The 27,840-nt window shown below is 32.5% G+C and overlaps 2 protein-coding genes across 4 annotated transcripts; both read right to left on the bottom strand.

Moving 5' to 3' along the window:
• Positions 1-1,223: 1,223 nt before the first annotated feature.
• LOC105142060 (DEAD-box ATP-dependent RNA helicase 30) lies at positions 1,224-5,824 on the bottom strand. Of its 3 annotated transcripts, none has more exons than XM_011049511.1 (10): positions 5,559-5,822; positions 4,868-5,445; positions 4,600-4,779; positions 4,339-4,500; positions 4,078-4,232; positions 3,483-3,575; positions 3,307-3,392; positions 2,999-3,225; positions 1,694-1,924; positions 1,224-1,606 (listed from the first exon to the last, which is right to left on the bottom strand). In XM_011049511.1, the coding sequence occupies exons 1-10, from the start codon at positions 5,615-5,617 to the stop codon at positions 1,500-1,502; spliced, it is 1,878 nt and encodes a 625-aa protein (XP_011047813.1). In that variant the 5' UTR covers positions 5,618-5,822; the 3' UTR covers positions 1,224-1,499. The 3 variants fall into 3 exon arrangements, 1 of the variants encoding a protein (XP_011047813.1); XR_845500.1 differs by lacking the exon at positions 1,224-1,606 and adding an exon at positions 2,338-2,492 and having other exon boundaries at positions 1,836-1,924; positions 2,831-3,225; positions 5,559-5,824; XR_845501.1 differs by lacking the exon at positions 1,224-1,606 and having other exon boundaries at positions 1,836-1,924; positions 2,831-3,225; positions 5,559-5,824.
• A 12,824-nt stretch (positions 5,825-18,648) lies between these two features.
• Positions 18,649-20,857, bottom strand: LOC105142059 (U-box domain-containing protein 33-like). The gene is made up of 4 exons (XM_011049510.1): positions 20,377-20,857; positions 19,616-19,734; positions 19,400-19,518; positions 18,649-19,131 (listed from the first exon to the last, which is right to left on the bottom strand). The coding sequence occupies exons 1-4, from the start codon at positions 20,630-20,632 to the stop codon at positions 18,921-18,923; spliced, it is 705 nt and encodes a 234-aa protein (XP_011047812.1). The 5' UTR covers positions 20,633-20,857; the 3' UTR covers positions 18,649-18,920.
• Positions 20,858-27,840: the final 6,983 nt, after the last annotated feature.

Raw genomic sequence — 27,840 nt, 5'->3', positions numbered from 1 at the left:
AATTAACACAAGGTGTTAAAAAAAATAAAAAAAAATAGTGAAACTGCTTTTTTTCTTTTATTCTACAAATAAACCCACATTTTTCTATCCAGATGACTTATATTTCATCTTGACTTGTGAATAAGAAATATTAATTCCTGCATTACTTACGGACTTCTCAACTCAACTATGAATTATGAATTAACGAGTCAAGATTAGTACAGAAAAAGTCTACAAAAATAGTTCACGAAGAAGTATCTATAGATGTGTTTAATCATAATTCATTCCTCAACCTCTTCTCATTTTCTTAAATTAATCCCTAAACATTACTTCTCAATTAATCAAATAAAATTATTACAAATTTAACTCGTTGAAAGCTCCTACATTTAAGATCAACTCAGTAAATCTTGAACTATTTATTACCTTGGAATATTGAATGTCAAGTTAATTATTGCTTTCTTTGAATGTGTTGAGTTAATTATATATATTTTGTAACACATTCAAGAATAAGAGCCAGAGCTCACAAGATAAAAAGACTGATCTACTTGGAAAGGAGTTTGAACTGATAATAATCTCTTTTGAAGTAGTAAGATCTCTCACAATTACAAGACTTGAGTTGATGTTTTAAAGTGGAGGGCAATGTACAAGTATGATGTGCTGTGCGAATAAACTCGCTTCTTTTGTTACCTCTTCATGTTAAAGACAATTTCTCGAACATGCAGGAAGATTTTTCTGATGGAAATTGGACAAATACGAAGGCAAAGATCCTCATATCTCAGTTTTGTTTTTATTTGTTATTGCAGTGTAACGGCTATTTAAAGTAGTTTTTATTTAGATATATATAAAAATAATATTTTTTAATACAAAAACACTTCTAAATTACTACAAACCAGGTTAGGTGTCATTTAATCGGCCTTTGAAAAAAAATCTCGAGTTGACTGTTGAGCTGAAAACCAGTAATTATTAATTTATTGTTTTGAAAACCAGCTACTGGGAAATTGCAAGGCATTTTTTATTATTAAAAAGCTATAGAACTAGAAACTTGTATTAACCACAAAAGGGAGGATAAATCAGTTTGGAGAAGTGAATAAAAAAGCTCACAAATCTCTATTTGTTTTTGCCTTCTAAAATTACTTTTAAAAAAATTTAATTTTTTTTCAAAATAATATTTTTATATTTTTTTAATGTACTAATATCAAAAATAATTTTTTAAAAATAAAAAAAATATTATTTTAATACATTTCTACTAACATGAATATTTGATTATATCAAGAATTCATCAACTACAACAAATAACCTGAGCACGTAAGTTCGTAAATTATGTGACCTAAAGTTACAATCACATGCATATGAATTTGCCAATACATGAATTCCTAAACTGTACGAGTTCTGGGATTCTTACTATGATTTTTCAACACATCTCGTCAAAACAAAAGATCAACACCAAGGCAGCATCCACCACAGAGATGGTTTTCCTAATATATGGTAAGACTATGGAAAAGCTGAAATTGTTCATTAAATTACCAAGGTCTACGAGCACCAAGAGGCACAGTATTAGATCCTGAAATCGAACCCCTGTTGCCAAAGCTGCCTCCTCGTCCTCTAGAACGGAAGTTACCTGCAGAACCTACGAACAAGAGAAATAGAAAGAGATTCATAATCCTTGTATCGACCTTACACTCAAGCCTGAATTAACAAATCCATAAACTTTTACCTCCAAAAGAACCAGATGACCGAGCCAAAGCAGATAATGCTGGAGGCACAATCTGCCCTGACTCTTGCAGAATTCTAATTAGACCCCTAGCAAACTTTGCATTAGAATCCGTGAAGAAGGTAAAGGCAGTTCCCCTAGCTCCTGCCCGACCAGTTCGGCCTATCCTGTGAACATAATCCTCAAGGCTGGAAGGAAAATCATAGTTGATCACACATTTTATGTCCTTCACATCTACAAGAAATTGGAGTAGAAGTCAAGTGAAAAGAATTAATGCATAAAGTTCACTGCATGCACGCAAGTGTAGGACCATAGGACACAAGACAAACTCAGATATGAAGGGTGGTTCATTCTACTTGAGATCATTTGCACAAAATGTAAATATTCTTTGACCCTTGATCAAAAGATAACTCTGCTTTCAGGATTTTCAATCTCAGAACCAAAGCTATCAAGCTTCAGATTAGATAGCTAAATAAAACTCTGGACCAAAACCTCCTAGGATGAGCATGCTGAGTTTATGAAGTTTTTTTGGCCAATATGACACCTGATTCCAGCCCAAGAAACGTACAAACACCCCCTTATCACTGCACCTCTAACATCCAAGTGATCAATTTAAGACAACACATTCATGAAATAAATGTGCCCACCTTAACCTTTTGCAGGGATAAGGAGCAGCTTCACTGCCACTATATTCATATCCAACAATCTAGAAACCATACGTCAGTCAACCCGGCTGCCAAGATAAACCAGCTTCATAACTGTGGATGGGCAACAATCGCTTGCAAACATGTTACGTAGACACCTGTTAGTTGAAGCCGTGTCATATTAGGCAATTCATGCAAATTACCACTTCACTAAAGCCAGATTTCTAGATTATTACTTCCATTAAAAAACAGAAATGCAACTTCCACAGCCCACAGAATACAATGACATCTCCATGATAAACAGACACTCCACAAAATCTAAAACTGCTGTCCACAATACCAATGGACAGTGCTCCCTGTGTCCATGTAACATGAGCTATAAAATTGCCGTAGCTCCAAGCAAGGCAAACTTATGGGATATTCTAGTGAATATGAGAAACCAACATGCCTCTCAATCCAACTTTAAAATCCCTTTGAAGCAAAGAGCCATGCTTACAAGTTAGTACAGCAATCAGGGGGTGATTATGCATACTGGCAGCTCGCTTTGCACCCATACCACAAATTATATTCAGGGAAAACTGGATAGCAGCCGGCCGACTTGCCTATCTTCAAATTTCTAGACAGATGCAAATAGACCTAGGATTCCAACACATAATGATCCTACCAAGACCCCGTGCAGCAACATCAGTGGCAGTCATTATCGCACTTCTGCCACTTTTGAATTCCGCCAGGACCCAATCCCTTTCAGCCTGGTTTTTATCACCATGGATGGATAATGCTGGCCATCCATCCATTCTCAACTGCCTTGTAACTTGGTCACAGCCTTTTTTTGTCTCCATGAAAATCAGAATCCGACTTCCATCCATCACTTCTTTCAGCAATTTTATCAGCCTGCACAGATAAGACATTAAAGCATCTACATCAACTTGCCAAAACATCAATTTTACCCTGCAACAAGCTGACATGACAAACCTATTATACTTCTCCATGTCCATGACGACCTCAACAACTTGGTTTATAGATTGGTTTGCTTTTAAATCTGGCGATCCTATGATTACCTAAACAAGGTAAAATTTTCAACAGTAATGGGACCATAATAAACTCAAAACAATTATATGGCATCAATTGAGAACAGCTAAAACTGAGACCTTGTAAGCGTTGTGCAAAAACTGCCTTGCTAAAATTTCAACCTCCCTGGGCCATGTTGCACTCCAATATAATGTCTGTCTATCTGGTCGAATCTGCAACAAAAATAGACCTCTTAGAAGTCAGTGTCAAAGGACTTCCTAGCTGATGAAATTCCATTTTAGTAACAGTTTCTGGGTTGGCATTCTGGCAAAACATACAATTCAGTTCAGCATGAATTACTTACCTACAAAATTAAATATCCCACCAACATTCAATTTAGTTCAGTAAGAATATTTTTTTAAATCCAAGTTATTCAGTGTGAATTTTGAGATACACAGAAAATGACACCAGATCCCATGCTAACAATGCAGTTCAATCTAGAGGCGAAAGTCGCATTAACTTGTTCAAAAACGCTAGCAGAAAAATCGAGCTTTAAATGTTTAAAGACATTAACATGACTACCTTCAAAGCTCCAAGCCAACAGTTAACTTATTTGGAAATGATTACAAGATTATCAGGAGTTAAATTAGTTAAATTAAAAAAAAAAAAACTTCATAGAAATCCTTACTTTGTAAGGTCATCATATAAAAGATGAAGCTAAAGATAGATGGTTACTTGAGATATAATTTTCCTAATTTGAGGCTCAAACCCCATGTCCAACATTCGATCAGCCTCGTCCAGCACCAGGTATGTGACTCTTCGCAAATTTGTGTGTTGAGCTTCCAGCATATCTATTAGTCGACCAGGGGTAGCGATGACAATCTCAACACCTGGCATAAGACAGATCTTGAATCATTACCACCCTCCACCAGTCTCAATCTGGTTCAATTTGCTAATAGCATAAAAACTAAACAACAAAAAAAGAGAGTAAATTACCTCTTTGGAGATCACGAATTTGGGGTCCCTTGGGAGCACCACCATATATGCAAGTGCTCCTAATATTAGCATGTGAACCAAACTTTAAACCTTCTTCTTGAATTTGAACCGCCAGCTCTCTGGTAGGTGCTAATACTAACACAATCGGACCATCACCTTGTACTATGCGGAGAAAAAGTACAAAACAATAAATGCCACACAACTAAATACGATAATGCAATTTTAAAAATACAACTTAACTAACAAGGCATCAATACTAACCCAATCGAGGCTGCGCAGCAACATGCACAAAAGCTGGTAGCATGTATGCCAATGTCTTACCAGAACCGGTCTCAGCAATGCCAATTAAATCTCTACCCTTAAGAGCCATCGGCCACCCTTGAGCCTGAATTGGTGTTGGCTCAACAAAACCCAACTTAGCAATCACCTGTAAGCAGTAATCTAGGACATAAAACCATAAAAATCAGTCTAACAAAACACAGTTTTCAAAATATACCACGTTAGCATTGATGTGAAAAGATTGAATTACCAGGGAAATTGGCCTCATGAAACAGGCGAATAGGCTTAGGCACATCATGGCCTTCAACAGTAATCTCTCTTCTTGTACGATACATCACCACTTCATGCTCAGACAAAGCCCTAATCGAAGGATTCTCAATGTAGAAATTCTTCTCGAAAGGTACCAAATTCCCAAAATCCTGCTTTGGAAGTGCAATATTATCCAATTCTCCTTTTGGCCCTCCCCCTCCATGCCTGCCTCCTCTTCCACCACCACCATACCCCCTCCCACCACGGCCACCACCACGGCCAGAACCAGAATTCCAGCCTCTCCCATGACCAGCATCATTTCTTCTATCCCCAGTATAAAAATTAGATCCACGGGCACCACTGAACCCCCTTCCCCTCCCTCCTCCTCCTCCGCCACCACCTCGTCCAACACTGAATCCACTAACAGGGGGCTCAAACGCAGGATAACCTCCACCAGTTGGAGCAGGACCTCCTCTACTCGCAAAAGACGGAGGCAGAGGACCACCTCCACTTCCATAAGGAACAGGTCCACCGCGACCGTAAGTGGCCCCCAGTGGAGGCTGTTGGCCGATTAAATCACTGAAAAAAGAACTGATTACCATAAGAATCCAAATTTTTTTTTAAAAATTGAAACTTAAGAGTAGGAAAAAAGAAAAAGAGATTCGATTAAAACAGAGACAGAATGGAAATGCCTGCGACGGTGACGGTAAGAGTCGGGGTCGGTGTACCGGTTATCGTAAGGGTTCATCATTGGCAGCTATTTGATTTCTGCTTACTGGCTTAGCTAGGGTTTATTCGATTTTCTTCTAATTTTTAGGGACAAGGGAATGAGAAGAAGACTGAAATTTTTATTTATTTATCAGATCGCGGGAAATAATAACTTTTTTTCTCAGTATTTACTTTACTCCTCCGATTAGTTTACTTTTTAAAGCGACCGCTTTTGCCTTTTGGTTTGTAAACTAGTGTGTGTTTGCAGCGGTGTCAAGAAATTTTGATATTTTTTAAAAATTATTTTTATTTTTATATATTACATTAAAAATAAAATAAAATAAAAAATATTTTAATATATTTTAAATAAAAAAATTAAAAAACTAATTTTTATTATTATCACAAACACTCTTTACAAGTCGATTCAACAATAATCGCTCAGATGAATAATAAGTCTTATCCTGATAAAGATTGTTATTGTTTGAGAATATTTTGTTATTGTGACACCTCTACTCAATTTTTTTATTGTTTAGGAATATATTAATCATCCTTCCATCGTGTTTCTAAAAAGTTTTGATTTTTTTAATTTTTAAATTATTTTAATATACTAATAGAAAAAATAAATTTTAAATAATTAAAAAAATATTTTTATTTATATTTAAATAAAAAACACTTTAGAAACAACCTATATCGTATTCTTAAACAGACCCTTAATTATTTTTAACATAATTTTTTAATGTGATGTGTGTGTATAGATAAACAACATCTATCATACTTTCAAATATATACACACATATCATATTAAAAAATTATATAAAGAATAACAAAAAGTCTGTTTAAAAGCGAAATAGATATTGCATTTTGTTTTTTGTTATATAAAATTTCAGAGCGATTTATTAAACCAAATTTTTTTATGTGTTGACTGTAAATCTGCAAAAGAAATTTTCCAAAAAAATGTTTAGAATTTAGTTACAAAATAAATTTTTGCGCGATGACAAGCTATTTTAAATATTTTTTTACTTTGATATTAAATATATAAAAGGAGATACAAATTTTATTCTTGACTTTCTAACTTGAAAATTCCTTTAAAACAAGTTAGGGCAATAAATCTATATAACTTACAGTATGCTTTCTAGTTTATCTTTATAAATTATGGATTTTGTTTTTTATAAAACTAATTCTATTTCTGCTTTCTCTACCTCTAAAACTTCTGAAAGTAGAAAGATTGTACAAAGTGAAGAAATAACGATTGAGGATTTTACAAAAAAAATATTGATGATTGAAAAATTTTAAAAAATTTTAAAACACATATTTATTAAAACTTTAAATTTGATCTTATACACACACACACACACCATATTAAGAAACTTTGTAAAGAATAATTAAGGGTCTATTTAAGAGCGTGACAGATGCTCCTTTTACATTCATTAAACACATATGATGATGTCTTTAAAAATCAAATTAACTTGGTAACAAGGTTTATATTTTTGATAATCAATTAACTTTTAGTTTTGAAAATCTAATCCATTCTTCCTAGCTAAGGTGGTTAGAGGTAAGTGGCTGATACCTGTAAAAAATTTTTTTTTGGTAAATTTGAGGATTCTTTGATTAAGCCAATGATTTTTTGAAAGAAAATATAATAATATAATAGAGAGATACTCTAAAAATAAATATGCAATAGAGAATGAAGATTATAAACTTAGCTAGTGGAAGTTATATTGATTCCTTTTACAACCGTCGAGGTCTCTTTCTTCATAGAAAGGAAAATGATTAGTGAATTAGTAAAATATCTCTAATTCATTAGGATAAAATACCTCTAGTTTCTTAAAATAAAATATATCTTATTTCTTATAATAAAATATTTTTGACTTATGATTCCATCAAGAAATCCAAAAAATTTTTAGAGTAAAAAGAGCATAAACTTAGTGTGACCTACTAATACCTAAAGTTTAGCATTTCACCGAGCCCTAAGATGACGAGTCACAACCGCCTTTTAATCATTTTTTTGAAGGGTAGTTTCAGAAAAAAAACATTAAACATTCATTTATCAATATGCTTACCTAGATGGAAATGGAATGAAGGACAATACTAATAGAGTTTCTTTTTTTGAGTAAAGTAATCAAGTAAATAAAAATAATAATTCAGGGTTCACATCAAGAAATTTTATAAAATACTAGGACAAATATATGATTAATCTTTCTAGAATTTGTTGAGCTATTTTTAAATGATATTCATGTGCAGAGAAATTTTGTTTTATGTATCTAAAGAAGAAATTTAGTATACATGAAAATCAGTTGTAGAATTCCTTTACATTAGAAAAAATTACACAAAACCTCTCACGATTTGATTGTGTTTTTACTTTGTTGTTGTGCATTGAAAAATTACACTTTATACCCCAGGTCAAACAAAAAATTTAAAAATAATTAAAAGATAAAATTACCATTATATATAATATATGAAAAGAAATAAACTCACACTTAATACTCTCTCTCTTATCCTAATATGTCTCTCTTAATTTTAATTTCATATCTCTCCTAATTTTCATTTCAAATCAAGGGTTAAGTGACAAGCATGAATGGAGTTTTTAGAAAAAGGGGATGTTTAACTTTTCAAAATAGCTCCTCTTTTTTCAAATGCAATCAAAGTGTAAAAAACCCTCGAAATTTATTAGTCATCCAGTTCTTAGTAACACTATCATCTAAGAAACCACCTTTTCTTCTGTGAACAAGGAGAGTCCATAATCTACAAATCTAAACTCCCACCCACCAAACATCCCTCCTACTTCAGAAAAATTAATGTGATACAATGTACTGATGAAACCACAGTTGTCAAAGAAGCCAAATTGGTATGAGAAACCACAATTGTCTGCTTCAACAAACCAAGAAGTAGATGAGAGAACAAAGGTGATGACCATGTGGAAGAACATGCCGTTATTGTCATCATACTGTTATTATGGGGTTTTTGGTAATTTTACTTTTGTTTTAAAATTATGTTTTTTCTTTCATGGTTGAAGCCTTGTCTTTAATTACTGATTTTATTTTAGTGGATTGGAGATTAAAAACTTGTGGCCCCATGAAGATAAAGTGTTTGGATTCTTGAATTAGTTAGTTAACTGTCGCTAGGTATTTTGAACAATTATTGGAAGCCTCTCTCAAATAGCAGATGATACAATTGAAGTTTATATATCTAAAATTCACTCAATAACACTTAGAATATATAAAGATGTTTAAGTGTAATGGATATTAAAATTTATATTCTTATGTAAAAATATGAAGATTTTAATGCATGAATAATAGTATGAGTTATCGTACGTGTGCGGCGTCACGGAGAAAACATCGACCCTCATATTTTATCTTATCTATCTATCTAACAAATGTGAGGAGAAAAGAAATTCTTATTTTTTATTAGTGAAAAATAGAATGGGAGTCACCACCTAATATTTTGGTTATTAGGAACCTTAACTAGTCTCAGAGATTGGGTACGAAGACTGGTTGCGTAAAGAGAAGGTATTAGTACCTCAAATATGCCTTACCTAAGATAAGCTGTATTGTTTTATTGTCTGATAAAATCTAAGGTCTTGTCATGTTTTCTAGTTGTTGATCTGTCTATGGTTTAAGAAAAGTCATTTTCAGTAAAGAGATCCTTATCTTATCGGGTAAAAACTAACCATTCTAACGTCAACAAAATAATTTAATATCCAGAATACGTCTTACATATAAGGTCATAACCCCAGATACTAAAAGAAAAAATAATTTTTTTAGAATTTTTGAAATATTGGCTTAATTCTCGTGACTTTAATAAACTAGTTATTAAAAGAAAAATACATGTCAATACATCTCGTGACTTTAATAAACTGGTTATTAAAAGCAAAATACATGTCAAGACATATATTTGAAATTTTCTTTGTTGTATGAAAATATAATATGATTTTTTTAAATTTTTTGAGAGACTTGGCAGTAAGCATGAAAACAAAACATTTTTTTAATGTTTTGAAAAAAATCAGGTATTTTAATACTACATTTATATCTTTACAGTATAAAAATACAAACCAATATTGATCAAAATACAGTAAAATATTTGTGAAAAATCACAAATTTTTAAAAATATTTTTGAAGAATTTTTTTTAGGCTGGGCCCAACCTGGCCCATGTGGTTAGGCTGAACCTAGCCACCCCGTGTGCATATACAAAATATTATAAAAAATCAATATAAAAAAATTTATTCTATATAAAATTAAGAAAAAATCACAAATAAATCATACATATCTTATTTAAAAACAAACTCACCCAATATCATTACAAAATCATCACAAACTAATTAAAACATGAATTCAAAATTTATTTAAAAAAATATCAACTAATGCATTATTTGAAGAAACAAATTAATTGTTTTTAAGAGAATCATGTTAGGTACTGCCGGGTTTAATAGGCTAGGACTAGCGCGTGGCCCAATTAAGCAATGACTTGCGCATCATTTTCCTTATGCATCGAGAAAAAAATTGAAGTGTCATCTGTTAATCCTTAAAATCTGGCCATTATGGTAACAAAAAAAACAAGGTCCTTTGTTTTTTACTCAAAAACATATTTTCAACCCATTTGTGGCTAAAAACACCTAGGAAACACCCTATATGCCTTGTTAAACCAATCAATGGCCACACAAACGTAAAAAAGCCGCCTAAAAACCAGAAATCTACCTGAAATAAAAAAAAATTTCAAATTCAGATATGATTTTTAGTTGTTTTCAAGATAACAAAACACCTAATATTAACTCTCATCATCCTATGTACTATTTAACACAAAAAAATAATAGTTTTGGTAGTGAGATTCCTCATCAATAGACACTTTCTTTCTTTAAAGCGGAATTTAGCGATCTCATCTCTCTCCTCCAACCAAAAAAGGATTGAAAAAGAGTAAATTATCAAAATTAAATTTTATAAAATTCAAGGGACCAATCACCTAATAGCTAAAAAATATAGGGGACTTAAATGAACTTTTGACATAAATTTTCAATTTGCCACCCATGTTACCCATTTTTTTTCACTTCAATCCTCTTTTTCAATTCAACCCTTCCTTACAAAAAAAATGAAATTGGCCTCTATTTTGGTTTTAAGAGGGCTTAATTGTGCAGAAAAAAGAGGTTTGAGGATCAAATTGAAGATTTTAAAAAATTACACTATTGTAGTTCGGATGAATAATGTTTTTGTGAACAGTAAAAACACCACACATTTTAGCTTCATATAATAATAATAATAATAATAATTAAGTTTTTATTTGACTTAGTTGAGTTACAATTCATCAAAATGAATGCATTTGATTAAAATGCCTGCTATTTTCATGTTTGTTATTCTATATTAAAATAGAAACTGAATCCGTCAAAAGATGAGAGAGAGAAGTGAGTCCATGCATAGTGTGTTTATTTAATTAATTGAATCCTTCTACTATTAATAAGATTTCACATTTCAAATTTTTATTATTTTAATATGTAATTTTTTTATGGTTAAGCTACGAGAGAAAATTTTATTTTTTTATTTATAATTATTAATTATTTTTATATATTTGGATTAAAAAACTCAAAACATGAGTTATTGTGCATCGCTTGATTTTACAATTTAACTTTAGTTAATCAAAGTTAATAAAAAAAATCATCATCTGAATATATAATAAAAAAATAACACCGCGTAAAAATTCTTTTCTACTATATTAAACCAAATTAATCAAATTAACTCTAAATTAACTCTAAATTAACTCTGACTTAGCCCTGAGCTATCTCAATTTCTTAACTTCACTTGGCCTTTAATTATTGTAATAACTTTTTTTAAGTTTATTAATATATTTTATCACCATCTATTATATTAAAATCGTGTTTCCAATACTTGACATCAAGGATATTAAGATAAGTTATTGTTTAAAAAACAATTATTCCATTTAAGTAAAGTGCGAAAAAAAAGGTTGTTTTTTAATTAGGTAACAAAGATTTAACTAAAAGTAAACCTTTTTTAACCTTACTCCACATTATTTTTTTATTAATTCTATTTTTTTTATCTTTTTATAAGATTAAATTTTTTTTTTTAAAATAAAATATATCAATTCATACTTTTTTTTATTATATGAAACACTTCGCTGATGTTGTATTTTTCTTTTTGCAATGGTAAAGAAATTGTTTTGACATGTAAATGAGTGTGGGCATGACACTAGTCTAAAAGAAATCATCATCATTTTAGTAATTAGTCTATCTAAGATTTAGTATAGAATGAGTTTTCAATTAAATTAGATAAAAATTGATTTAATCAATCTAAGATTTAGTATAGAATGAGTTTTAAATTAAATTAGATAAGACTTGATTTAACTTATTAAAATTTTATTTTTAAATTGATATTATTTTAATTTTTTATCATTTTAAATTGATTCATTCAATCCGTGAAGTAGGTTATATAAGATTTTATAAATATGTACCTCATTATTGTGTGGTTAAATTTTCACAAATCTCTTTATAAACTTTGTAGGCACCTAATAGCTACTTCCTGGAGTTATGTCTTGTCTGATGATAACAAAAGCTTCTAGTTTAAAATGTAAAGAGGAAAAAGGGCTTGAAGAATAGAGAATAAGAAAAGCAAGTTTTTTTTTTTTTTAATTAAAGAGGCTTCTCCTTCAAGGTCTACCCTCCCAAGGTTCTGCCTTACAACATTACACATAGCCTCTATTTATACTATTTTGGAGGCTTTGCTTACATCATTCCTTACATCAGAAAGCACTACAGCACACTTAATAATGCACAAGTTATCCTGATCTGGAGAGAGATTATAGTATGACAGGTTATTGTGATCACAAATAGTTTGAACTTGTAGGGTCAGCATATAGTCATCGTCTATAATCATTTCCATCTCATATGGTTTTAGGAGCTTTGGTATTCCTAAAATTATTTGCTTGAGTTTTTTATTTTTGTACTACATCTGCAAGTTATGAAGATGAGCAGAATATCGAAGGTTATGCAGATCATAATCAATTTCTTCATCAGGATTTATTCTTTTAGGCCACATTTCATTAGGAATAATGTTATTATTAAGGCATACAGTTTTTTGCAAGGTCCTGATGTTCAAAAGGTTATCTAAAGGGTTTTTATACAAGGAGTATAGATGAGTTTTGTATACTATAGCCTGTGGAAAACTCATAATTAGATTGTCAGCTAAAGCTTTGAAAGGCCTATAGAATATAAAAATAAAGAACAGATGGACAAAAGCTTATTTAACAGATTTATTATGAAGTGTACTGCGGTGTACTTTAATCCAGTAGGTTTGTGCATGGGGCCATTTAGATTTTTCCTGTTGGAGAAGAAAGATCCATTGTGTGGGTTGTAGAACTAAGTGAGGAAGTTTAGAGTATAGTTCCACGAGTTTGCCGGCCAAGATGTCCTAAGGAATTTGAAAAAAAAAATCATTAGGAAACTCAACAGCAATATGGTACAGGTGACAGAAATACCATAAGAAAAAGTAGAGTTCTTTGGGGAACAATCCAATAGCTTTAAAGGTGAAGAGGAGAATGAAAGGATATTTGGGATGGATACTTAGTCTTTGAAAACAAAGGGAAGACATATCATAGTTGAGAAAAAGATAGTCTTGAAGGCTAAATAGTTTTTCTTTTACCTGAAGGTCAAGAGTGTGGTTAAGAACCATTTCTTAGGCAAGGGGAGGTAAGTCATTTATAAGGAAGTCTTGTTCAGGTGGAGGAGGATAGGAAGAGGAAACCATAAGAATCAAGGGAAGGAGTAGTGTTTGTGATTTAGGTGGTCTGGTGAGCATGTATGGGATCAAGTTCTTGTTTTCTTTTATATGCTCGACTGTGAAGGTATATTTGGAAAACTACTCAATTAATCTTCGAAGCTGTGGATGAGGAAACATCTTGTGCTTGAACTGTAACATTTTTGGAAAGAAGAGTTCATGACAACTATAAAGTGATAAGTTGCCATATGAAATTTAAATTTTTAGATGCCATACTTTACAGCTAAGATTTCCTTGAAAGTGGAGTGGTAATAGGTTTTTGACTCCTTGAATGACCCATTTTTATAGCCATATATGTGCTGGTGGCCATCTTTGTCTTTTAGGAGGACTGTATTTACAATACTTGTCACCAGCATTAGTTTGGAGTTTGCATTGTTCTGTTAATGGAATGATTAGAGCAGGTAAATTTTTTGTGGCTGTCTTTAATTGTCTGACTGCTTGAGTTTGTTTTTCTATTCAAGTGTTTGCATCTTTTTTTAGCATGAGTTGAAGTAGCCTCGTTATTTGTGCAACTCTAGAGATAAAATTTCTCAGATATTGGATAATTCCTAAAAACTATTGGACTTGCTTTCTTGTGAGGGGGCCATCTAAAAACTTTTGGAGTTCTTCAACTATATGGTTGCCAGGTGTATAAACACTATCTGCAAAGATCATGCCAAGAAGTTCGATTTCCTTTTAATAAATAAGCATCTTGCCTTCAGAAAGCATGATACCATAATGGTGAACAATATCTACAAATTGCTTTAACAAAGTAGTATGTGACTCCTCATCTTTAGAGAAAAGTAACACATCATCAATGTAGATTAAAACTAATCGAATCATAAGTTCAAATACTATAATCATGGCTTTTTGAAATAATAAGGGTATCACTTTAAGACCAAAAAGCTTAACTTGCCATTGATAATGATGGTTTGATATGTAGAAACCTGTTTTTTACCAGTCATCAAGATGGATGCCAAGTTGCCAAAATCCAGCCTTGAGATCAAACTTAGAGAAAACTTTAGCAATGTGAAAGTATGAGAATAATGTCATGGTGTTTGGCAAAGGAAACTTATCATCTTACAGGAAATGATTCAAGGGTTGATAATTAATTACCAACCTGAGCTTGCCTTATTTTTTTAGACCTTTTATTAATATAAAAGGTTTCACAAGACCATTGTGAGTCTGTAGGTTCAATGAGACCTTAGGCATATAACTAGGCACATTCATCTTGAGTTAACATCTTGTGCTCAAGATTCATTCCTGAATGATTGGCTTTCATGGAATTGATGTCCTCATTAAGCTTGAAAGGAAGCTTAATAAAAGAATTATGGATTTTGCCATAATGGATGAGAACATTTAGCACGAAATTCTTGGCGAGAATTTGAACATGAATGTTGCATAATTTAGGTTTGAAAAGTGTAGTGGTTTCTGTGATAGAGTGTTGGATTTCATAGACTGAAGGGATAATTGTATATGGGAGAAAATGGGTTTTATACTGAATACCATAAAGAAGGATTCTGAACTTGAATTTGAAATAAACAGCAAACCTAATAACAAAATCTTTTTCAAGTAAATGAGAACCAAAGATATGGGTTTTGACTGAACATTAGGGCATAATTTATATGGTAATAGGCCTTTTTAGTTTTGAATTGGGTATAGAATACTTGATTATCTGCAGCTCGAAAATATTCTTTATGTAGAACCGAACAAGGAAGTGGTTAATAATGGTTTTATAGACTCCTGTGTCAAATAAGGTTATGGCTTTAATGGGCTTAGCATATGTGGAGATAAGAATGGTAATAGGGGCTAAAGGTATTGGATGCGAAGGGGTAATGGAAGGTTAGGCTTGGCAAAGTTCATAGATCTCATCATTAGAACTTTCATCTGCAGCAGCAGCTATGGTATCAGAAGTGATCTCATCTATGAGCGAGAATAAGGATTCAACTTCATCATCATTAGGATTGCACTTTGTATTTTGGGCTAAAAAATCAATTAACTTCAATAACTAGGTCTTCTTTTGTAGACAGGTCTTTGTAAAGTGACCTTTGCACTTACAAATGAAACATCTATTGGAGTTGGGAGTGAAATGCATAAGGTGTTTAGTGTGGTCGCATCTTAAGAACTTCTAGTTCTTCTTACGACCAATAAAAAAAGATCTATGGATTTTCTTGAAATGCCCTTTTAATATAACAATTGCAATCAGCATTATCTGAACATTTAATCAACAAATCTGGTCATTTGCAAGCATGGAGCATAGTTTTATCAAGCTGTAATATCTTGGTGAAATATTTGTGTTGATCACACATTTTGTTAAGTGCTTCCAATACCTAATAAAATATGATGGCAAGAGATTAGTTGTCAATTAACTTTTTTCTGGTTTTGAATAATTTGAAAGTTTCATCTGCCAAATCTCTAGGTATGGATGCCAAAAAAGAATGCTTGAGGCTTGGAACATCAAGACCAAAGAGAATATGGTATTATCGACACATTTCTTTAAAATATCTTTTAAGATCAAATCTTAAATATGAACAACAATTTATTTTGAAGTACTCATACCGTGCTATTTCTTTGTCATCTATAGCTTCTCTAGGGAATTCATAATGGAGCTAGCCCAAAGCTTCAGAAAGAGATGCATTGTTCACAAATTACATTTGCCTGTAATCACCTAAAGGATGAAACCAGTCCCATAAGGTGTTAGAGAACTTTGTAGAGAATTTTTGTAATGTATCCCTGAGGGTTGCGCCATCCTTGAGCATATAACTAGTTAGCCATGAATGAAATTCAAGGATTCTGTCTTGCCATTTTACTCGTAAGATATCATCTAGAGTAAAATAACCACTTGTACTTGGAGAATGGATATGAGGTTGATAATGTTGAGGATTGAGATTTACTTCATCATCATTGCTAACTAGTTCATCCACACTAACTCTTATGGTAGAGGTCGGCGTAGGCTCTTGCCGAGTCCATGATGATTGGGGAGTTGATGTTTGTGATAGAGGAGGATAAGCCATCAGTAATGCTGGCATATAACAAATGTTAGAAGAATCATCCTAAGTGAAAGATTCTTTAGAAGTTACAAAAGTTTCATCATTAAGAGTCTCTTCTTCATATGTATTGTCAAGAGATTCATTGATAAATATTTTAGGAATAGTCTGGTGGGAATAGGTAGTAAGACAAAACTGGATATTGTTAGAAAATTGGTTTGACTGGATCATAAGTTGATAAGGGTCTTAGGAGTTTTGAAAAAGATTATTAGGTTCATTCTTTATAAATTTAAAAGCATTAGATGATGAAGAGATGATAAGGGCTGGTGATCTGAGTTTTTTAAAAGTGGTTGATACTAGAGTTTTTCTTTGATCTCTTTTGGAGAGAGGTTTGAAAAGTTTTTCTGTGTCTGGGTTTTCAAATAGTTGAGGTATGATAAGTGGAGGTTATGGTTTGTAGGAAGGGGAATGTTTAGCCTAATAAGGGTTTGGATAATAGAAGGTCATCCTGGTCTGTAAAGGTTCAGGAAATGGTAAAGACTTAGATGTGGATTTGGGTAATTCAGCCTGAAGAGACTTAAGTTGGGTTTTAAGAGACATGATCTCGTGTTTCTTCTGAGGGTCTATATATCTGCCATTGGAAGCTTAAATGAGTAAATACTCTTAGATGGTAGAGATCCTTTGTTAAATCTCAACACACATTTATTCGAGATGAAGAATTCAAGAGTCAATTGAAATTATCATCCTTTTTAGATTAGTTTGTACCAAGTCAACCTTAGATACAATTCGATAAAAAAACAGAATTTTAGGCAATGGCATTTTGACTTTGCTAATTGAGAACTGCTTCGGCTTGGATGACTTATCTAGGACGGCCATCAACATCTACGCCTTGAGATTTGTGAACTTGTGGAAGAGTGTGAACCCTGTCTTTGACTTGCTCTGGTAAAGCAGGAAAATCATCATCATAAGGTCTTGTAAGTTGGTACATGGAGATTGTGGGAACTTGTTCTGGATTTACCTAAGAGGAAGGAGTATATTTGACAAGATAGTTAAATTTTCCAGAGGGTTGTACCAGAGTGTTAACTGTCCTATCTCCTTGATTGTAGCTGTCTTTCAATTTCTTACTGGAAGATTTCCTTTTTTGCTTGGGGGAGTTATCTTTTATGTCTAGATTACGACAACTGTTATAATTATAAGTGTCCTAAAAAACATGGTTGATCTGAGCAAAAGAATAGACAATGAGACCATCCTTAGATAAGGATTATACAGGTACTAAGAGAGGATCTTGAGCTAGTTGCATCATCGAGATGGAGGAGAAAAAGATTCCTAGTGGAGAAGTGGATGATTCTCCCTTCTTGAAGATAATTTCAAGAGTACCATTAGTTTTTTTTTTTTTGTGAACTTAGGTTCTATGGATTGTATAAGAATAGAGCTTTGAAACAAATTTTTCATAATTGGAATCCAAGAAGAGGGGAGTAACTTTTGTAAGTTCTCTTTCGGGATTTGTCATAGGACATGAGTATAGGTGGCTCTTTGTTTGGTATCAATAGTAATAAGCAAAGCATCATTTGTAACATGAAATACTAAATTAAAGGCATGATTTTGGACCCTATAAGCCATTTGATAAAGAAGAGTGACTTGATAGGTGTCTAAAACTTGATCAATACCAGTAATCTGTAGTTGGACTTTCAAAAAATGATGGAGTTGAGGGTCATCCAAAGTCATATTGAAGTTGGGATAGAAAGTAACAACTACTGTATCGCAATTGAGTGTGGTTTCAAGAGATCCAATGCATGCATGTTGATACTCTAGATATCTAGTATCTAGAAGAGCTAATCTTGCTGCATCAAGCCTTTACAGCTATGATAAAACAATACTAGTCTTATAGCATCAAAATGAATATATGTATAGCCTTGAGGAATCCATTGGCTTGGAAATTCAGATGGAATTTCAAAAGTAACAAACTGCTGGTGAGAAGTAGCATGAATTTTATGTTGGTCAAAAGAGAAAACCTGAACATATTCTTTTGCCATAGGAAAGGATTGTTTGATGAGAGTTTTAATACGGAGGATAACAGAAAAAGATTTCTTTGTGTATTATCTTAAGAGGTTAACCTCGTAGAGATAGTCAAGTTTAGTAGATGTAGACTGGCAAATGAAAAGGAAAGAGGGAAGATGAAAAGAGAAAAAAAAAGTAAAAAAAAAAAGGAGAAGAAGATGAGGATGGAGAAGAAAAGGTCATGGTCACCCACAAACCAGAGGAGGTAAGGATCGACAAGGAGGAGGAAGATCATTAAATGGAAATCTAGCATTTTTTTGCACGATACTAAATACTATTAAATAAGATTGATGAGATAACATTATTATCCATATTTATAGCTTCAAAGTCCCATTTCATGTCTTCTCAGGCTCTCTCTATACAACCAGGCAAAAAAGGAAAAAAAAGAGAAAAAGAAGAAGCTTTGAGCCTTTGAAAAAAGGTTCTATGCAAAGTGGTCTGGCTCTATGAAGTTCTAAGTATTTTAACGAAACAATTAGGTAAATGTTAAACTGCTTCTTAATTGTATACATAATATCCATTTGTGCACAATACATTAACATATAATCTTCACTTCAACTTGCCTGAAAAGCATGCAAGGTCGAAAAACTTCTTTTCAGAGTTGCGGATGACATCAGGTCTTTGGGGACAGGATGAAACCGGCTCTATCCCATGCTGACCGTCCATGATCTTCTTGCTTTCATGAATAATACTAACCTCACAGTAGTCTGGAGCATTCTTCTTCACAAATTCTCCTTTCGCCAACTTTTTCCTTAGTAGCCTGCAAGGATGGAAGTGGAATCCTTAAATGAATTGTTGATAATTAAGGTCTGCGAGTATGTGACAGTGTCACGTAGAGTTGTACTTATCAATTGGTTTAGTTATTAGCATAGATTGTTTTTGCTGATTATGCCTTGTTGATTTAACCTTGAAGAGTTCTCTTTCGTCACTACAATGAACCAACTTTCTCTGTCCGTCTAGATTGTTCAAATCTCAGAAAACACAAGAAATATGTCACGGGGGGCTGCGTAGAAAACAAGAATCTGTACCTTGAGCGAGGCAAGCGTTTAGTTCCCATGACAAGGTGTCTAATGTTGAGAACGGGAATGAGCTCTAGAATAGCTTTGGCAGTGGAATTGCTCTCCAGGAGCATTGTATCCACTGTCACCTGTCACATGAAAGAAGTTCTGATCATATCAATGCTTTTGGTGCATGAATGATGTGTCACTGAGTAGCATCATAGAGTTGCCATTAAATATCTGCACCTTGGCATCGGCACACAGGCTAATGTATTTTTGCAAATGGTTTCTTCTTCTGTTATTCTCGTCATTAATGTAAAATCTCATCTGATCTTGGCTCAATTGGCTCCTAGATAGTCTTCCAACTGTCAACAAGCAATTAGAAATGCTTAAAGCACTGCAAAATAGTACTCAAACCTGCCCTGTTCTACAGTACAGGGGAGTGGCAAGTGAGAGAATCACCCTGCTTGTTCATCCAGTGCATTATTTATGGTCATTATAGCCAGCACAGCCTAGCAGCTTAATGATATCTAATTATTCAAATAATCAATGCATTAAGGGAAAATAAATCCTGTTAAGTGTTAATTAACACAGCTTTCAATGGCTTCTTCTTAATCGGATAGCAATACGATAGTCCACACAATATTGCCAAAGGCTGATTTGCATAATCAAATTTCCCCTATATTAATTCTGGCCAAAAGTATATTCAAGTCATCTTCATAAGTGTTCAATTGCATAAAAAGGATTACCAAATGGGGACTCAATAATTCCAAAGCCTTGATTTAAAAAATCAGAACAATATCCCTATCACTCAGTTATGCTAGCTAGCATTATCAATACAGAGTAACCTGTCGAGCTGCAGATATTCATAATTTTAGTTGATCAGATGTGTTGTTACACCATGTCACTGGCAGAAGCATAACATCTTTCCTTCCTCAGAACAGCAAGAATTTAATCCGTCTAAACTTGATGATGGATTCTATCAGAAGTAGAGCACAAAGTTTTACCTGGTGTAGGAATATATGTCAGAGGAGGAAAAACATGGACTAGAAAAACTTGAGCTCCAGGTAAAACAGCATGATCTAGAGCCCACTTCAGTACATCTGTGTCATTTTTACCAACAGCTACATAAACATCATGACTGACTCCATCTATGCTGTTAGTAATAGTCTTGATATCTTCTCCTATCTCCACAATTTCGGGCGACATGATTCGCGCACCGCACCGCATTGAACTCGCCGGCACATATTTCTCTTCTTCCATCTATTCCTTTACGCTTTGTATTATTACACGAGCATAGATTAGAGAGAAATAAACGACATAAATTGTGTGCCAGAGATAGGTGGTCTTTGTAGAGCGAAGATATCAAGATTTTTGTGCTAGTTAAATATTGGCAGTTCAAAAGGAAGTGGTCGTTGCTCTCAAGGCCACAAAATAAAAGGAAGACAAGAAAAGCAGATTCTTTTTTGTCAAGCTTTGTAGGCTATTGGATATGTCACATGAGACCAATGCTCTTTCCTTAAGAGCCCTTTAAAGTTTTTAGAGCAAAAAAAACCTTTTGCTTTCCCCACCTCCATAATCTAGTCATTAGGATTAGCCTTGCTCTGGGAAGATATCATCTAGGGTGTCATCCTCACGTTTGAAATAACTATAGTCTTTGTTTGACCTATTGTTAGGCTCATAATGAACCTCAGATTGCAATCAACGAAGAATTTCACATGAATATTGAGGTCTTATTACAAGTTTCGTAATTAATTGATCTGCTTTTTTCTGCTTTTGATTTTAAAATATAGAATGAAAGAAAAATAACTTTTTGTTCCAACCCTGTACAAAGATGATTCAGAGCATTCCATTGATTGTCTCGTATTGGAAAAAGGGGTTAGGTGTCTATTTCTCTTTGCAGCTTTCAGTCTGGCAGAAATGTCCATTTCCATAGGTGCTGCACAGCTCAGCCATCTTATTAGCATGATATAGTTTATGTAGAAAATTTGATAAGGGAATTTTTAGTATGTGTATTTTTTTATTATTCATGCTTGATTTTGAAATATTTTAGATGTGTTGTATAAGATAATTAAAATTTTGGATTTTTTTTGAACTATTAACTTTGTAGAAAATTAATGTGTTTTTAGATATTAAGTTATTGATTAGACAAAATCTTGAAAGTTTTTAGATATTAAGTTATTGATTAGACAGAATCTTGAAATAAAACCAAACATTAATTTATTGTGTGCTACAAAAAAAGCTATATAACTCAGTTCTAGATGTTCGTCATTATTTTCAAATATTTGAGATAAAAATCTACAAAACATATGAAAGATATATAACTCAGTTTTGCTATTTCGAAACCTAAAAAGCAAGTTGAAAAATAGGGATTGAATTAGACCTAAACTTCTTGTACTCTAAATACTGTCTTGGTTTATAGCCCTTATCTAAAGTTTTAGAGGTCCAAAAATTTCAAGATCGGTGTCATTGGAAAGAAGATTCGATTTTCTATCATTTTTCCAAAAATAGCAATATTTGAAGGGCCCGCAATGTCTGGGTAGGAAGGAATTCGAATAAAAAAAGGAAACTATCTTCATTTCAGCGAGGATAAAAGGATCACAATATAAAAAAAGAAGAAGAGGGGTCTGTAAGGGATAGATGCATACATAAAGAGACTCTAAAATAGACTAAAGAGAGGAGAAGAGGCAGCAAAAAGAGAAATGAAAAACAGAGGCAAAAACAGAGAAGATTTAGAGGACTCTTATCTATTCCACTGTCATTCTCTACTTTTGAGTAACGTTCATCGTATCAAGTTTGTTTCTCTTTAATTTAAATATGGAGTAAACTTTTATTCTGAAATTTTTTATGTAACCTTACTATGAATATGTGAACAATTTCTTCGATTAAATTATTACATTAAGTTGCTGAGTATTTTATTCTATTTGTAATGCTTGTGTATGTTTTGCTAACATCTGCATAATTTAGAATTCAATTTGAGACTGAGAAGTGATAATTGTTTAAGCTATTATTTAAAATACCGTAAGAAATCTATGGGATAGAGATATCCTAGGAACTTTTATAATCGTTACAAGTTTTACAATACTTAATAAATTTCGACAAGTTCAGAATTTTTGTAGAGTATATGAAATTTACTTGTCGAAATAATTCATTGATACTCGAGAGAAATTAATGTTTAAATTAGAAAAACCTGATTACCAATGCTAGGAGTAGTTAATTTAATTGAAAAAGTTCACATAGAAATAGTTGCAATAAGTCAAAAATCCTATAATCAGTACAATTGAATTCATTAATATTTAAGTAATTGGTTGTTTTTTTTTAATCATTAGTTTTTGTTTCTTAAATTATCTCATTCGATTCCTCAAATAGATCATAATTTAAAGACTTTGCTAATTAATAGTAATTTTTACAAATCCTCGTGGGACGATACTCTACTCATCACATTATTACTTATTATGATTCGTACACTTGCGAAATTAATCAATAAGTTTTTGGTGTCGTTGCTGGGGATTTTAGATAAAATTACTAATAATATCAATATAAATTAAATTTGATCTAATTTGATTACTTTTTGCCTTCAACTCTTTTGATGTGTTGTCTAGTGTATGAGAAGCAACAAAAACTAGATGTTGCTGCCTTATAATCCTAAGATTGAGAGAACTGCGAAGGGATTAAGAAAGAAAATGTGAGAGACTCAAAATAGTTCAGACATCATGGCAGACAATGAAAATCCTAAGCAAGACACACAAGCATTGAGTGATTTTGCTCTCTCATTGGTAACAGGAAACCAAGGATTGAGACCAATAATTTTGAGATCAAACCAGCAATATTACAAATGACTTAGACCTCAATTCAATTTTATAGGTTGTCAAGTGATGATCTTAACACCATATTGCAAGTTTCTTGGAAATTTGTGACATATTTAAGCATAATGTCATTATTAATGATGCCATTTGCCTCAAATTATTTCCATTTTCTTTGCGAGATAGAGCGAGGAACTGGTTAAACTCCACGCTTGCAGGCTCAGTTATCAACTATCACAATCTGAATCCCATGTCCATGACTAGCAACGCAAGAGTGGTGTTGAAAGGACACCCCACCTACACTAAGCCTCAAAATGAACATATCAAAAGAACAAGTTATTTAAAAATACGCAGCATTTCATAATTTTGAGAAATATTATATTATTCAAAACTAATGAAACCAAATGATAGTTCAAAATTTTTCATTGGTAATTAAAACAAAAATAATAATCCATAATACTCATTACATTGTCAAAAATCCAAACTTAAATAAAATAGGATAATAGTGGAGTATCTAAGATATCGAGTCATAACTAAAAGGAAAGCCTTGCAAAACAAGCAAGGCATACCGACCAAAATTAAAGAAACAGGAACACTCAACAAGTCCACATGCTAACAGAAATTAAGAACATGAATAATATCAAGAATGAGGGGTGAGTTCAATCAACTCAGTGAGAGAATAATATTTAATATATATTTTAGATATTTTAGATATTAATAGTTTGCAAGTGATTTATCTTGATATACACACACATATACATATACATACTAAATATATTATCATAACGTAGTGAATACATGTCAGAGATCACATGACACCTAAAGGTGACCAAATGACACACAAAGGTGACCAGATGACACTCGAAGGTGACCACTATATGATGATTAGTCGCTAAAGGCTGATGTCTCTCTCACAAGCTAGGTATACAAAATACTATTGCACACAGGCTAACTACTCTCAGTTAACATAGAGTTACTGACAAGTTTTATACCAAGGCATAATAGATATTAGAAGAATCATCAAAGAAATTTATATCATATTGAATAGAATTTAGTTTGACAAAATACGAGTACAAATTCAAGAATAGATTAATACTCTAAAAAAAACAACATATTTAAATATTCAAGAGATTAACTAATTATACTCATCATATAATCAACATACATATTTATTTATATTATATGTATATTAAAGATTATTTCACTCACCCAAAAAATATAAAATTAAAAGGAATATCAGATGAAAGATCTAAAAAATCTATTAAGGATCCTTAGGAGTACTTACAATAAATATACAAAATATACTTAAAAAAAAATCAAAGTAACACAAATAAAATATTTCAATGTATAAAAGAAAACTAGGTTTAGTCTCCTAGGTTTAGGGACTAAAACAATAATTATCCAAAACAGGGACCAAAATGTATTTTTTTATAAAGTATAGGGACTAAAATGTAAATTCCTAAAATTAAAGGACCAAGACAAAAATATTCCAAACCAATTATCAAACTGAGATTCATCATCTTTAACCTATAATAACACTATTCAAAATCTCAAAATATATTTAGGGGTCAAATTGTAATGTTTTCAAATTTTAGGGACTAAACTAAAGTTTTCATAAATCAAGGACCAAAAAAAAATTTGATCATCTTCAACCTCAAGACCATTCTATCCTAATTTTCCAGTAAGGTTAAAATGAATTTCTCAACCCATAAAAATTAATTTATACAATTCAACTTACAAATCTTTATTTCTAACCATAATTATTAAACCTGGCTCGGGTTGGTTTCATGGGTCAACCTAAAAAAATTAAAAAAATATTTAAAATTTAATATTTCATATGAAAAAATTGAAAAAGAATCCATGTTGTAAAAAATAAAAAAAATTTAAAAAATAAAAATTATTTTACATTAAAAAAATATTTTATTATACTTTTAAGTTAAAGTATTTTTTAAAAAAAAAAACACATTATGACTTAGACTAATAAGCATAGGAGCAAATATGAAGCTAGCTAGGTCACATCAAAGGTGAGGAAGAAATACAATATATGCATCATGTCAGTTGTTTTTACAGAACCATCTCCTCACAAAGCTTATTTACCATCTCTGGCTTCATCACAAGCAACCAAACACTACACAAACCCAGAAATTGAAAACAACGTGTTGCCTGTTGCCTCTCCCTCTCCTGAAACTGTGAGTTTGATCCCTTTTAACCTTCAATTTCCTTTAAGTTACAGTCATTAATCGTCACTCCCCAACTCGATCAATGGGTGCTTATTAGTCTTCTTGAAACTCCCCAACTGTTGTAGCTTTCGATTAGGGGAGCCTCGAGCATCTAGTATATAACATTAAGGAGTATTCCTTCATGGAGTAGTCTACTCATAAAACAAGCATGTAAGCGAAGCAAGAAAAAGGCTTTCCATTTCAAATCTCTCATCTAGTCAACAATACACATTCTTTTATTCAACAATTACATCCCATGCCTGGAACAAGTTCACGGAGGAAGAGGGGTCGGGGGGGCACATAAAGGAGCTACACTTAAATCTAGGCTAGAAGGAAGAAATGGGAACCACAGTGCTAACCATCAACATCTCCAAACCCAGAATCCAGAACATAGATCGACTTGCAATCATCTCAAGTGGACCCAATTCCAAAGCACTGGGTCTCGTTCGGGTTTGCTCGAGTCTCTTAGGTCACAGGTCGACCAGATTTTGCTGGGTTGTTGCTTTGACCAGTCTTTTATTAAACCTGAACCGATCCAGCCACTAGGTCCACCGGGTCCCAAGTCGACCCATCGGGCCAGGTCGAGTTTAATAACTATGTTCCTAACAATATATTAATTAATCACCTAAAATCATACCCTTAATAATCATAAATCAATCTTAACAACATAAATTTCTAATCCTTATAAACCCTAATCTCTCTCTCTCTCTCTCTCTATGTTTTTTTAATCATTTCATAAACAATTAATAATTAAAAGTAATATGAGAGAGAATCACTTGCTATTTCCACCTTTCTTAAACCCAAAAACTCAAGATGAAAAACTAAAATCCTTATTTTGATAAGGGGAGGGTCACGGGCCATTAGTAGTAGTAGTAGTAGTAGTAGTAGTAGTAGTAGTAGTAGTAGTAGTAGTAGTAGTAGTAGTAGTAGTAGTAGTAGTAGTAGTAGTAGTAGTAGTAGTAGTAGTAGTAGTAATAATAATAATAATAATAAAGAAAGAGAAGAAGAAGAAGATGATGAGAACTTGGAGATGGAAAATTAATGTAAGGATTAAACAATAATAATAACAAATGTCAAGGTTAGAGGTTCCACTAATGGTATATCAAACAAGTATAGTATAAACTCTTATTATTGAATTGGAAACCACACACAAAGGAGGTTCCAATCAGATTATATATTGTTAACATGATTACATTAGTCATCTTATTCAATTAATGCTAATACTTGTAAATCTCGTCAAGCATTCATGATTATAACTTATGTTAACAACAAATCAAGTTCCTTTCATAGCTCAGGTGTCGGTTATACCATACATTATGGGCTATGAAAGTGCCAAACATTTGTTGTACCAAGTGTTATGTAACATAAATCAAGATTAGTCATTTAACAAGCAAAGTATTAAAGAGTGAACAAGATAGCAAATATAAAACATGTTAGTATCAAACATTAAAGTCCATATTAAGTTTACATTATACTTATTCTTACACCATTAGTGTAACCTTTTCACCTTGACATAATTAACTTAGCTAGACATAATGAAAGAAAGCAAAATAGATAAACAAAATAAGAACATAAAAGTTAACTAAGTAAAGGAAAGGAAATGAAAGGCATAAACTTAATATTAATGAAAACAAAGCATAAAAAATACAAAGAGAGAAAGGAAGAGCATGATCTTGATCTGGAAATCAAGATGCCTAAATGCATGGCAAATGCCTCCTTTTATAGGCCAAAAATGGGAACTATTGATTTGATGACTAATTGATAAGTGGGTGACCAACTTTTGACTTGGTGACAATCCTTATCTTCTCTTGTCTGCCCAAAACGTCATTGATAACGTCAAAATTGGAGCCAGTTGCAAACATGAAAGTTGTAGGCAATTGTCTCAGCTTTCTTGTGTAAACAATTCAGCTCATTTGGACTTCTAGAACTCCAGATATGGCCAAAATACCGAACAGTGCTCGGGCTGGAAGACAGATTCGGGCTTCTTTGTTGTTGCTACAATTTGGACTTGATAATGGCCTTTTTAGATCTTGGGCTCCATATGAAAGTTGTAGGCCTATGTCTTACCTTTCCATCCATATAAATTGGACCTAAATCTGAGATCTGTAGCTCCAGATATGGCCCAATTACCGAACAGTGTTCCGGTTTGGATTGCACTGACATCTCTTTTCTAAGTTTGGTCATCTCTTTATCCTTGCAATTTAAGTTCTTCAAGTCATCAATCAATCCTTTCATTTATGTGATAGGCCTGCATTAAAAATAGATATTTACCACAAATTATAGGTATCTTATCTTATTAGATACATTATTATAAAACATATTTTAGTTAAGGAGTTATTGATACTTCAAGTGCAAAATGATGATATAAAACCATGACAAAAATGCACTTTTAAGTACTAATCACTACTCTTAGTTAGCATAGAGTTACTGACAAGTTTTATACCAAGGC

This window comes from Populus euphratica, unplaced genomic scaffold, assembly GCF_000495115.2.
Source record: "Populus euphratica unplaced genomic scaffold, PopEup_1.0 scaffold222.1, whole genome shotgun sequence".
In the NCBI taxonomy this organism is placed as follows: Eukaryota; Viridiplantae; Streptophyta; class Magnoliopsida; order Malpighiales; family Salicaceae; genus Populus; species Populus euphratica.
Note: the sequence above shows the minus strand (reverse complement) of the source record. Positions and strands in the feature narration are given on the sequence as shown.

What these genes read in the sequence shown, in the direction of transcription:
- LOC105142060 (XM_011049511.1), bottom strand. Translation starts at nt 5,617, where the DNA reads ATGATGAACCCTTACGATAACCGGTACACCGACCCCGACTCTTACCGT. An exon ending in TCATGAGGCCAATTTCCCTG is followed by an intron (nt 4,780 to 4,867) that starts GTAATTCAATCT and finishes TTTATGTCCTAG; the next exon opens with ATTACTGCTTACAGGTGATT. An exon ending in TGTTGCTGCACGGGGTCTTG is followed by an intron (nt 1,925 to 2,998) that starts GTAGGATCATTA and finishes AATTTCTTGTAG; the next exon opens with ATGTGAAGGACATAAAATGT.
- LOC105142059 (XM_011049510.1), bottom strand. Translation starts at nt 20,632, where the DNA reads ATGGAAGAAGAGAAATATGTGCCGGCGAGTTCAATGCGGTGCGGTGCG. An exon ending in GCCTGTGTGCCGATGCCAAG is followed by an intron (nt 19,519 to 19,615) that starts GTGCAGATATTT and finishes TTCATGTGACAG; the next exon opens with GTGACAGTGGATACAATGCT. An exon ending in AAACGCTTGCCTCGCTCAAG is followed by an intron (nt 19,132 to 19,399) that starts GTACAGATTCTT and finishes CCATCCTTGCAG; the next exon opens with GCTACTAAGGAAAAAGTTGG.